This window comes from Sinocyclocheilus grahami, unplaced genomic scaffold, assembly GCF_001515645.1.
Source record: "Sinocyclocheilus grahami isolate Dianchi unplaced genomic scaffold, SAMN03320097.WGS_v1.1 scaffold1458.1, whole genome shotgun sequence".
NCBI lineage: Eukaryota > Metazoa > Chordata > Actinopteri > Cypriniformes > Cyprinidae > Sinocyclocheilus > Sinocyclocheilus grahami.
In genome coordinates this window covers 198,227-211,755 of record NW_015506637.1, presented here as the reverse complement: position 1 = coordinate 211,755, position 13,529 = coordinate 198,227, and the positions used below count along the sequence as shown (strand labels likewise).

The window sequence follows — 13,529 nt, the reverse complement described above, 5'->3', positions numbered from 1 at the left end:
TGGACTAGCTTGTCTGCTGGTATCTTAAAGTCACAATGAAATCAAAATTGAAAATTCGTATTTTTTTTATGGAATACTGTAGTGTTTCTTATAAATATTTTATCCGTGCACTTCATAATTTTTTTTTTAATTAATGTGCCCTCGTAATCTTTCATCAAAAACGTTAACCTCCCCTCCCCTTCAAAACGACTCATCTTCTCTTTTGGTCACGAGCTATGGCGCAAGGGCAGAGCTAGTGACGTGAGGGGTAAACGCTGGGATAAACGGCAGGGGGATGCTTCACTTTATAGCACTGACACCAGTCATAAGGGAGTACATTACCCCTAAACATTGAAAAGATATTAGGATATTACGACAACATTATTCTTAGGACATCGCAACAACATTTTTTCATGAATATGACTTAACCTGATGGAGGACGTGCTCAGTCGTTCAGGCAGTCTCTCTCTCTCTCTCTCTCTCTCACATGCACTGTTTATGCATGTTTTCTGCCGTTGATTGTCATCATCCTCCTTAACCCTCTGGGGTCGACAAACGCGGATACACGTTTTGTGGCATCTTCTCCTAATAACGCCGAAAAGAACTTAAATTACACTTTCAGTTTTGATCGTACAGATAAGAGCAATACATCAATCGAATCTGTAAAAGGGTTTACTTTTATTTGTATACACTCATAATAACAACAAAATGATGTGCTTCTGTAGAATAAAGAAAATAAACAGTGTGCGTTCTCTGCCATTTCTGTCTGTGTCACCTCTCTTCACAGACACATAAATAAAACAACCCGAATCTCAGCGAATACTTGCCTCAAAGACAAGATATATATATGTATAGAAAGCTTGAAATGTCTACTTTTAAATTAACCAATTCAAGTCGAAAACAAATAATTTATTTGTATGTAATCCGTATGAAAGTAAGGAGTGGTCCGGTTTCTCCCGTATCGCCTCATTGTAGCTAATGTGTCCCCGCCTCGCTCTGAGCGCACTGTTCATATGGAAATGAACTGAGGCGAGCCAGGTTATCATGTACATGCCCCCGAGAAATGGCATAAAACGTCAAGCTTCATCATAGAATTACTTATTTTTCTGCGCGTTTGCATGATGGCACGCTACACGGGTGAAGAAGCACTTTGGAGGGTTCTGGACAGTGATGAAATGTTTACTTTCTCATCAGAGGAAGAATGCGACTCAGATGATGAACGTTTGCATTTTGAAGAATGTCTGGACACAGTGGAGGATATAATTCCTGACGAGTAAGCCTTTTATTATTATCTTCATTATTTAAAATGTTGCTCAGCTATAGCCTATTTTATATCTAAATTTGGACATTTCCAAACATGCTATTGTCAGACTAAAATCAGCTATTCAGAGTAACATTTGTTGAAATATGAAATATCTCCTTACAGGCCACTTATAGTTTTGAATGTTGTACAAAGCACGTATATAACTATATATAATGATGATTGCAATGCATGATGGGAAATGTAGTCCGGGGTGATGTGCAACAGTGTGGAGTGCGAGAGTCAATGAATTGGAAAGTTCATGAACCGGATTCGTGACACTTATAGTTTTGAATGTTGTACAAAGCACATATATAACTATATATAATGATGATATATAGCCTATATAAATGATAAATGTATATAATAAAATATATATATAATGCTATAGGCCGATATAAACATAAATACAATATTATATATCTCAAACAAAAATGAACCATGGTTTTATGTATTTATTTTTTTTTTTTTTACATTTTGGATTGTTTAGACTATATTTTTCCAAATGGTGAAATTGTTCACCAACTAGCTTTTGTTCACGAATATCTGATGTGGTAAATGTTTTGAATGCCTTATATCCGGCCATTGGCGTTAGCGATCGTCCGAGGTGTAAATGTATCAGAAAGCTGTAAATGTCACCGATAAGTGGCCCATCGACCGACATATACGTGCGTCCATTCTTATCAGGGATTCAATTTATTATCAGTTATGTATCTTCTGGTAATTGTTAACAACAGTTTCATTTTTTGTTTAGGACTGTGGCTGCATCACCGGCATCTTGCACAAGAAAGGCCCGCAAGTGTCCATGACCAAGTGGACTGCAAATAAGCAGTCCACTTGGTCATGGAAAACAGAGGCTGATGTTGATATGGCTCCACAGGCTCTGAGATTTCTGCCAGGAGAGGAACCTGGACCACAGCTTAGACCATGTGGTTCACACACTCCCATGAGTCTATTCAAAAGGTTTTTTTCTGAAACTGCTGTGTCAACTCTGTGTCGAAACACCAATGCTCAGGCTGCCAGGGCACGTGCAAAGGGCCATAAATATAAATGGACAGACGTCAGCATCAGTGAGCTGTACTGCTACTTTGGGCTACTCTTCAGGCCATGGACTGTCATATGATGCTGTGACATCTCTGTTAGACCGTACAGTTTTGGGCTCTGGGTACCATGTGTACATGGATCATTTTTACACTAGTCCCAAACTCCTATCAGACTTGTTTGCTTTGAAGTTTGGTGCATGTGGGACTTACAGAGACAATGCTACTTTGGGCTACTCTTCAGGCCATGGACTGTCATATGATGCTGTGACATCTCTGTTAGACCGTACAGTTTTGGGCTCTGGGTACCATGTGTACATGGATCATTTTTACACTAGTCCCAAACTCCTATCAGACTTGTTTGCTTTGAAGTTTGGTGTATGTGGGACTTACAGAGACAACAGGAAGGCACAAAATGGATGGAGGACAAAGAGTTTTCCATGTCCTGCACCTGTGACTGCCTACAACCAGCACATGGGGGGCGTTGACCTGTACTACAGTACACAGCACAAAACAATGAAGTGGTTTTGTTGATATTGTAAGTGTACATTTGTGTACACTTACAATATCAACAAAACATTGTGCTTTTGCAAAATAAAGAAAATAAACAGGGTGTGCTTTTAACCGTCTCATTCTCCGCGCATATCTGTTTGAAACACGTCACTAAAATGAACTGAAACTCAGCGAATATTTGACACACACACATGAGAGATATATCTATAGAAAGCTTAACATGTCTACTTTTAAGTCATGACGAAAACAAATATTATGTGACAAAGTAATCAGTATGAAACCAACGCGATGTCAAGTCTTGGCCGTCTGCCTTCATTATCGCTAATGTGACCACGCCCACCTGCCGATCGCACTTTTGATATTACAATCATCCACGTGAGACGCGAGCATGTAAACGCCCACATCACAGCAAACAAAGCAGTGAGACTTTTCCTCAAGTTCATCTCGGCTACTTTGCTTCTGGAAGAAGACGCGCTGAGAGGAATTAGCTTTGGATTTTCTTCAGAAGAACGCGCCGGCTTGATATTCAGTGGAGGATATCATTTACACTAGTATGTCTTTTTTATTAGCCTACTTGCATTAGTTGTTATTGTGTTACTGTGACATAACTTGTACATATTTTAATAGTTACTTTTTCCAAACCATGATTCCTGACTAAATGTATAATCAAGTGAAACATGAAGATTCATTCATTGCATATAATGTCTCACAACGCCAGGAAGTTTTTTTATGTTCTGTAAAATAGACAGCATCTATATAAAAGTAATGTGAGTTATAATGTTAATATGATGAATGTTTTATACTCTGTCATTAGTGTTCGCCTGATGTGTAAACATATGAAGTATGCTGTAAATAAGTGATGCATCGACAGACATATTCGCGCATCCTTTCTTATCAGTGATGCAATTTATTTATCAGCTATGCATCTTCTGGTAATTGCTAACAACTGTTTACATTTTCGTTTAGGACTGTGGCTGCATCCCTGGCATAATTGCACAAGAAAGGCACACGTGTCGTTCAGTTTTGAGTTCGCTGGAAAATCATACTGAGTAAGTGCATAGTACAGTAATTGTACTTTTATTATGCCTAGACTATAATGTAATAATATTTGTGGTTGATAGTGTTAAAATGTAGTTTCTTTGTTATTGGGATTCTGTTTTCTCATGAAGTATGCATACTATACTAAGGTACTGTGGGGAAAAAATGCTAACAATTGTTTATAAAATTATTTTAGGACTGAATACACCACTCTTGCCTTCACCTGCATCTCTCACAGTAAGGGGGCACTCGTTCAGTTTTCAACTCCATTCAGAATTCCTTTCTTATCAGTGATGCAATTTATTTATCAGCTATGCATCTTCTGGTAATTGCTAACAACTGTTTCAGTTTTTGTTTAGGACTGTGGCTGCATCACTGGCATAATTGCACAAGAAAGGCACACGTGTCGTTCAGTTTTGAGTTCACTGGAAAATCATACTGAGTAAGTGCATAGTACAGTAATTGTACTTTTATTATGCCTAGACTATATGGTAATAATATTTGTGGTTGATAGTGTTAAAATGTAGTTTCTTTGTTATTGGTGTGTAAACAGCATGCTTACTTTTTTATTTCAGATGTGAGAATAACAGTGTAAAAGAACCTGTTGCAAAGAGAGACAAAACAAAGCAGCTCACTTGGTCATGGAAAACAGAGACTGACAGTGCTTGCACAGGAACCTGGGCCACAGCTAAGACCATGTGAAGCACACACTCCCATGAGTTATTTTACGTGATAGTTATATGTATTCTAAATAAACTACAAACAAAAAATATATACATTTCTTTTTTTCCTTACATTCTTTCTTGTAGCAATTCCCTCTCAGTCACACATCTGACTGAAAGGCTCATTATGCAGGCCTTTGTCTTCACAGGTGTGAATCACAGCATTATGCATGATCATTCACGGCTCCTCGCATATACCTTTTCTACACAAAAAGTGTCTTAGAAAATTTAAATCAATATATTGTTTTCTGTAAATGAGTGAGTAAGATGATTTTCACATAATTTTGAAGCAAAATCTCTAGACTTCAAGATCAAGTTCTCAAAAGTCTTGTGAACAAATGTTCTGTATGTGTTTTATGACCTTATTTCAGTGACTTGAAAATTTTTGTTTTTCATTAAGCACGCATAAACGTTGTTTTCTCAAAAACACAATCACATACATACATGCTGCTCACATATTAGTGTAGCACAGTTTCTGCTGATTACAGTTTTATTGAACTTTAGACATTCAAATGTTTGTAAGCAACTGAAAAAAGCACAAATGTCAGTGCATGTTAAAACTTTTCCAGGGCCCCAAAACACCCTCGGACCCCAGCGGGTTAAGCAAAAACCTATTCATTGGTATTTAAATGTTTGTTTCAACTATGATTCCTGGGTGTACTTTCATCTAATGGCATCATGCATCATACTTCCCCAATTATATATGGAAGATATATTTGGCTTTGTATCTTCAGCATCACACCACAGTATATGACACTGCATCTCAAAGCTCCAGACTGCTATTGATCCATGTAAGCCAGTGGTCAGCACCAGCTGGTTACTGGGGGAATTTTGGGGTTTTATTTGCTGCTGCCTCATTCATTCTGATGGCCTGGGAGTTTGCCCAGAACAGAACCAAACTGCCAACACCAACATATAATTTAATCATTTATAAAGTACATATCATTATTATCTGAAATGGTGTTAGTTTAGTAATTATTTCGCTATGTTGCAGTATATAAATAAATTTTTCATAAAAGCTGTGCTGATGAAAAGGCATGTAGTGCATTTGTGACATGCTGTAAAAATATTGTAGGTTCAGTGGCAAAACTCTACTTGCAGCTACGTTTATGCTATGCCATACAGCAGAGTCATTTGTTACTGAATCTTGTTAACATTTTTTCCGATGTATGTGCTGCAAGTGTGAGATGGATGAAACAAGCCTAAATAATAGTATGTTTTCATAGTGCATTAAACTCTTTTAACTCTTTCCCCGCCATTGACGAGTTATCTCATCTTTTATAAGACAACGCTTCCCCGCCAAAGACGAGTTTTTATGGCTTTTTGTGTTTTCACTGTTATACACCAGGGGGTGCTATTACACATCTTCTGAACGAGTACACAACCTCCCAAACAAAAACACGTGTACAGGACGGTGAAACGAGCGATCTCTTATGTAAACAGATGCATATGAAAAATAATGCGATCATCAGCAATGGCAGCATAAATGAAAACTGCATAATGTTACGGAGTAAAATGTTGATCCAGGAAGTGGTATATGTCTGTGCAAGCTTTGGAGGTGTTGATAGAAGCGATTTACTGGATTTATGCTTTGATAATCGTACTGAATATTACCCAGATGTAGTTTTTGATAAAAATGTGATTTTCTCACCGTTTTGCTCAAAATTATGCATTTTTATGAGACCTACCTATATTCAAGTGTTGATAAAAAAAGAATGCTTTAAGCTAGAATAAAACTGATGTTTTTTCTTTGTTTAAAAGTACAGGCTCTGATCTTTATTTTGGTGTATTGCATATTCAAATATTCATACAGCAAAATATTCTGGAGGCCATCAAATTTTAGTGAAAATCCTCAAAATCGCTGGCAACTTTTTTCAAAAATGCTGGCGTGGAAAGAGTTAACTAAAAACATCAAGGAAAATTAATTCCTCATATTGTCCCTCTACTAGTAAGTCAATTTAGACTGGGTTCATCTGAAAATAAGAAAGGTTCAAGATCTTATGTCTCTGACAACCATATGAGCAGCTAAATGAGACTGTTCAAAGCAGCACAAGTCATTTGAGAAGCACAGGCAGATGTGTGTTTCACCTGATTTAGGGGGAAAATGACATCAGGGGCATTTACCCCATTCATCTGGGCAGCCTTTCTCAGAATGGCCTCGGCCTCAGTGACTCTCCCCTGAGACAGCAGCCATCGCGGAGACTCTGGAATAAACCTAGAAACAACAACTATTGATAAATAATTAACCTCAATGATGAGAATGAGCTGTTAAAATCAAATAATCCAATGGGAACACTGTTAAAGGGATAGTTCACCTAAAAATAAAAATTCTGTCATTAATTACTCATGTTGTTCCAAACCCGTAAAACCTCCGTTCATCTTCGGAACACAAATTAAGATATTTTGATGGATTTTGACAGCTCTCTGACCCTCCCATAGACAGCAAGGGTACTGTTACGTCCAGTGACGTATTCACTTTTGTGTTATCTGTATTGTGGTATGGTTTCTTTTTGTTGTTGTTTCTCTCTCTCTCTGTGTGTCTCCTGCTTCTCTAGCTCCTCCCACTTTTTCAATTTTCCACTCTGGCAGGTAGCTGATTGCCATTTCTACCTGCACCTGTTTACCAGCTGAGAAAGAAGCAGTATAAATGCTGAGCAGAACTGTTCAGAAGACTAGAATCCTTCTCCAGAGCATGATCTGTGTCCTGCCCACTCCATTTGTCGAAGCTGTGGTGCATCCTTTGGGGATCCGTAAGGTTGTTGGTTTTCTATTGAAAGCTTTAATCCCGCTAGACACTTAAGCTGTTACTCATCTGATTGTTTGTTTTGTTTCAATTGTGGTTTGGGAACTGTAGGGAGATGGGTGCAATTTTATTTAGTAATCCCGTTTTCTCCTGGTTTGTGGCTAGACCAGGAGTGAGTGTACCTTGTGTAGTTTTTTTTTTTTTAACAAGTTAGACTAAACCTTTTTGTTATTTTGGCATTGCCCCCTTCTGAAGCCTTTGTTTCCCTCATAAGTTGTACTTTTTGTTCCATAGAAACCAGGCTATGCTTAGCTAGCCTTAAATAAATCTGTTAAAGATCTTGTTGCTGTGGCAGGGCCCAGAAAATGTTCTGGTAAAACGGACCCTTACATATTTGTAGGGCGTAACTGTATTACCACGATCAACGTCCAAAAACGTAGGAAGGAGATCTGTAAATTAATCCATGTTCTTTGTCAGCTGCACCACTCTGCTGACACAGAACAACTTGCGCTGTTCGTGTTCAGTGGATGTTCTCCAAAATAGCACCAGGGTGACACGGAGGAGATGAATTGTTCAAATAAAGTCGTTGTGTGTGTGTGGGTTGTGTTTTTTTTTTTCCCCCCCCACAAAGTATTCTTGTAGCTTCGTATAATTACGGTTGAACACCTGATGTCACATGGATTATTTTACCGGTCTCCTTGTTACGTTTCTGGATGTTGATCGTGGTAATACCCTTGCTGTCTATGGGAGGTTCAGAGAGCTGTCAGATTTCACAAAATTAAAACTCTTTTTTTTTTCCCCCCCCACAAAGTATTCTTGTAGCTTCGTATAATTACGGTTGAACACCTGATGTCACATGGATTATTTTACCGGTCTCCTTGTTACGTTTCTGGATGTTGATCGTGGTAATACCCTTGCTGTCTATGGGAGGTTCAGAGAGCTGTCAGATTTCACAAAATCAAAACTCTTAATTTGTGTTCCGAAGATGAACGGCGGTCTTACGGGTTTGGAACGACATGAGGGCGAGTAATTTAATGATAGTTTAATTTTTGGGTGAACTAACCCTTTAATGTTGCCTGTAATGAGACCTTTCTTGTGATGCAACTAAATGTAAATGTCAATTTTAAACTGTTTCTTGTCTCTTTATGTCACAAAAACAGTGGAGTTCAAAGTAAAATAATTTAGAGGGAGAGGCAAGGCACAATCTCAGACTCATCGCCCACATAGTGCCTTCTATGAGAATGCAAGAAAAATTTCATTAATCCAATGTCATATTTTATTTACAACTTATATTTGAAATGCATAATTACATCACCTTTGTCTGTGATTTATTACACAAATAAAAGCCATCCCAATGCATTTGATTTAAAAGCACATGTTTACATGGCTACGATTACAGTATTTAAACCGGTTCCATACAGAATTAAAGGAGAGCTGCTGTTGAACAAAGGGTCAAGCATACTGGTAAACAGGTTCTGAGTTTAGGTTTCATTTCTTAATGTTTGTAAGCATTTACAGGTATGAGCGGTCTTACTCAAATGTACATTTGTGTTAATTTTCACTATACATGACAGCCTCAAAGCAGTTATTCTCATGTCTGGTGTATTATTAAATAATATCTGGCCCATAGCAAACACCTACCACCAAAGCAGCATGCAGAAGATACCAGGAATGGTGAAGACCAATAGCAGCATTCTCCAGTCTCGCAAGAAGTAGGCAGCCAACGGCAGCATCATGTACCCGATTGAAAAGAAAAGGCACACGCCAAGAGTGGAGTAGATGTCACGAACGGGTGGGCTAAATATTTCCATTCCTAGAGGAAGGGCATTTTTGGGAGGGGGAAAAAAAACGTACAATCTGATTTTACAGATCTACAATCTGAATTTTTTTTTTTTCTGAGAATACTTTTAATGTAGATTCTTAAACAAAAACATGCATTATGCAATTTTTAAACAACCTAAAAATGTAATAGTATAACATTTTATAAATGTTCTGGTAGTCAACATGCTTGATTTGAATGGTATTCAGTCATTTTCTATGGAAGCGCATGTACAAACCCGATTCCAAAAAAGTTGGGACACTGTACACTGTCCCACCTTTTTTGGAATGTGTAGCTCTCATGAAATCCAAAATGAGCCAATATTTGGCATGACATTTCAAAATGTCTCACTTTCAACATTTGATATGTTATCTATATTCTATTGTGAATAAAATATAAGTTTATGAGATTTGTAAATTATTCCATTCCTTTTTTACTCACAATTTGTACAGTGTCCCAACTTTTTTGGAATTGGGTTTGTATACAGAATAGGAAAAAAGGGTAATTGAGACTTTTCATCTTACAATTCTAACTTTTTCTGAGAAAATTGCTAGAAATGTAAATAGACTTGCTACATATAAACTCACAATTCTGAGAAAAGCCAGAATTGCAAGATTTAAAAAAAAAAAAACATATGTCCGATGTAAACAGAGGAATAAAGGTTGAAATGTAAACTCAGAATTGCGAGAAAGTAAAAATTGTGCGATTAAAAGTCTGTTACCTTTTTCATTTTTCTTATCTTGTGGCAGAAACAAGCTTCCATAATTTTCAATAATAAAATGTTTAAGACCGAAACCATAATACAATAATGTAAGTCAGTGCTAATATAAACTGTACATTAAAAATCAGAGCACAACAAATGTCTTTACCTAAAACAAAACCTGACACATAGTTTGATATCTGGCCCATTCCAACAATGAAAAACAACAAACAAAAAATCAGCCAAGATGGGGAGAAGACTTGAATGAAGGTGAATACTGTCTGAATAGCCATGGTAACAAACAGCACTTTTTTCCTACCAAACCTGAAAACCAAGAAGAAACAAGTTTATTTCAAATAGGCAACAAGAGTTATTCTGCTCAAAAAAATTAAGGGAACACACAGTATATCACAGTATAACACCGAGTCCGTTAAACATCAGGGATATCAATCTGTCCTGTTAGGAATCCTAAGTGATCGTGAATCAGTTTCTCCTGCTTTGGTGCAAATGAAAGTGAAAACAGGTGCACTGGAGAGTCAACAGCAGGACAATCCCCACAATGGCAATGGTTTTGCAGACATTCGCTCTCTCCTAACACTTCCCGACTGATTTGTCTCTAGTTTTGTGTTTTGTCACGCTCTTTGTGGCTACTCGTACATGATGCAGAACCAGCAGCCCGATCAGGTTGCACAGATAGTCCAGCTCCTCCAGGATTGAAACAGCAGGAGACGGGCCAATATCTGCTGCTCTGTGTGAGGAGGAACAGGAAGAGCCCCGCAAGAGCCTCCAAAATGACCTCAAGCAGGCGACTGATGTGCATGTTTCTGAACAGAAAACAGACTCCATGAGGGTGGCATGAGCCTGACTGCTGTTAGGTAGCGGAATTAAATCCTCAGAGCGTAAAAGTGTAAAAACAATATTGAAAAAAATTAATTAAGAAGCGTAGACATTTATTATTATTATTATTATTATAACGCCTTTATTTTATTATAACTCAGTCAGTGAATTTGCACTGAAATGAAGTGACTGACAGCTTCAGTGACTATGAAGGGAATGCCTTTTGTTCACTTTCTGTATATAGTCTGTATAGTTCTGTATAATTTCAATAAACAGTGAAAGATATGTACAATTAGAAAGAGCTTTATTGCCAGCTTTGCTTTCACACACAAGGATTTTTTAAAATTAAGCTTCCAGTGCACATACAGTGGGGCAAATATTTATTTGATCCCCTGCTGATTTTGTAAGTTTGCACACTTACAAAGAAATGAAGGGTCTGTAATGTTTATGGTAGGTTTATGTTAATGGATAGAGAGAGAATACAAACCATAAAATCCAGAAAAAAAGCATTATTTAAAAGGTTAGAGATTGATTTGCATTTCAGTGAGTGAAATAAGTATTTGATCCCCTACCAACCAGCAAGAATTCTGACTCCCACAGATTGGTTATGTGCCCATGTGGAACACAGATTAGTTCTGTCACATTAAGAAGTTACTCCTAAAGTTAGCTCATTAGGTGTATAAGACACCTGTCCACACAATCTGTATCTTTCATTCCAACCTCTCCCACCACCATGGGCAAGACCAAAGAGCTGTCAAAGGATGTCAGAGACAAGATTGTAGATCTGCACAAGGCTGGAATGGGCTACAAGACCATCAGCAAGAAGCTTGGTGAGAAGGAGACAACTGTTGGTGCGATTATTCAGAAATGGAAGAAATACAAAACAACCATCAATCGGCCTCGGTGTGGAGCTCGGTGCAAGATCTCGCCTCATGGGGTAAGGATGATCATGAGAAAGATGAGGGATCAGCCCAGAACTACACGGGAGGAGCTTGTTAATTATCTTAAGGCAGCTGGGACCATAGTCACCAAGCAAACCATTGGTAACACACTACTAATGAACTGAAATCCTGCAGCGCCCGCAAGGTCCCCCTGCTCAAGAAGGCACATGTACAGGCCCGTTTAAAGTTTGCCCAAGAACATCTAAATGATCAAGAGAAGGCTTGGGAGAAAGTGCTGTGGTCAGATGAGACCAAAATTGAGCTCTTTGGCATTAACTGGACTTGCTGTGTTTGGATGGAGAGAAATGCTGACTATGACCCCAAGAACACCATCCCTATAGTCAAGCACAGAGATGGAAACATTATGCTTTGGGGCTGTTTCCGCATTGAGGGGCAAATGGACAGGGCCATGTACTGTAAAATCTTGGACAAGAACCTACAAGACAAGAAGAGAGCAGTCTGCTCTCTTAGCTCTCGTGGTACTGTAATACACCGATCGGTCTGCACAGTCAGTCCGTGTCAAGTCGAACACACCTACTGGTTTACACCAGTTACACTCAGAGATGTGACGCACACGTGAGGCTGTAGTGTGAATGCGCCCCAGCCCCCATAGATGTAAGGCTACATTTACACTTGTGCGCTTATGTTTTAAAATGAAAACGATCCTTGTCATACTGCGGTTTCCATTCAGTTATTCATTTCCAATGGAGAGTAGCGCGGGAGTTGCGTGGAGTTCCGATCATATGCAGATGTCCGTTCATACTAACGTTACACAACCGAAAGCGCGTGTTATGTGACCATTCATGCAAACTGCAACATCATGCTATATAAGACAATAATTAAGATTTATATTCCGCTTTTACTCAAAACTAACTTTAAACCACCATCGAGTGTTTGTAATAACTTCCGATTGCCGTCTAATGTGTGTTTTGGCCATGTAATGTTGCTGAAATTAAGTATGTTATTATATAGTCAGAGCAGCGATCATGGAAGATCATGGAAGAGAGAACACAGACAGACAGTGCTGGAAGCTGCTAATGCTTATCAGTAAATCAGTGGAAAATAAATATAAATCATGATTCTGTCTGAGCTATGCATTTTAAAACGAACACCAACTAGTCTAAATGTAGCCTAACAGATGTGTAAACTGAAGACTAGTTGAGCTTTATTAAAATTATTTGCACTGATTTATTCTGTTGGTTACATTTTGTTCCTTTGTGCAGTTGCTCAGGAGATGAGTCTGAGTTTGTATAAACATCAACAAGCTGAAAAATAAAACCAAAGGTTTTTTTTTTAGATAATGTAATCTTGTTAAAATTTATTTCATAAAATTGGTATTGAAAAAAGTATCGTTCAGGAACCGGTACCGAAGTCAAGGTATTGGTATTGGTATTGATATCGAAAACTTTTGAACGATACCCAGCCCTACTTATTTCACTCACTGAAATGCAAATCAATTTCTAACCTTTATATAATGTGTTTTTTTTCTGGATTCTTTGGTTGGTTTTCTGTCTTGTGATACTTTATAATGAGAAGTGGAAAGTTTCTCTCATGAACGTGCCTCTGTATGAATCATTTGAGTCCACTGTTTTACAAATTAATGGGCCTGTTCCTACTGTTGTAGCCACTGTTTATCGTCCACCCAGGAGCATTTCTAGTTGTCACGAATCCGGTCAACGAACTTTCCTATTCATTGACTCTCGCACTACACACTGTTGCACATCACCCCGGACTACATTTCCCATCATGCATTGCACGAATTGCACACACCTGTTTACACTGATTGCACCCAGCTGTTTCATATCACTCCCTCACTATTTAACACTCACTCTGATCCCTTCCCTCTGCCGAGTATTGTTTCAGCATTTATCACTCCCCTAGAGATAGCTACCTTACG

At 38.2% G+C, this 13,529-nt stretch overlaps 1 protein-coding gene across 1 annotated transcript in view; it reads right to left on the bottom strand.

Moving 5' to 3' along the window:
• LOC107570440 (solute carrier family 22 member 4-like) overlaps positions 1–13,529 on the bottom strand; it is a 67,421-nt gene that overhangs the window by 8,451 nt on the left and 45,441 nt on the right. The window contains exons 3-5 of the mRNA XM_016256669.1: positions 10,024–10,178; positions 8,977–9,148; positions 6,681–6,807 (exon numbers count right to left, since the gene is read on the bottom strand). Coding sequence (XP_016112155.1) covers positions 6,681–6,807; positions 8,977–9,148; positions 10,024–10,178 — 454 coding nt within the window. The remainder of the gene's footprint in view (positions 1–6,680; positions 6,808–8,976; positions 9,149–10,023; positions 10,179–13,529) is intronic.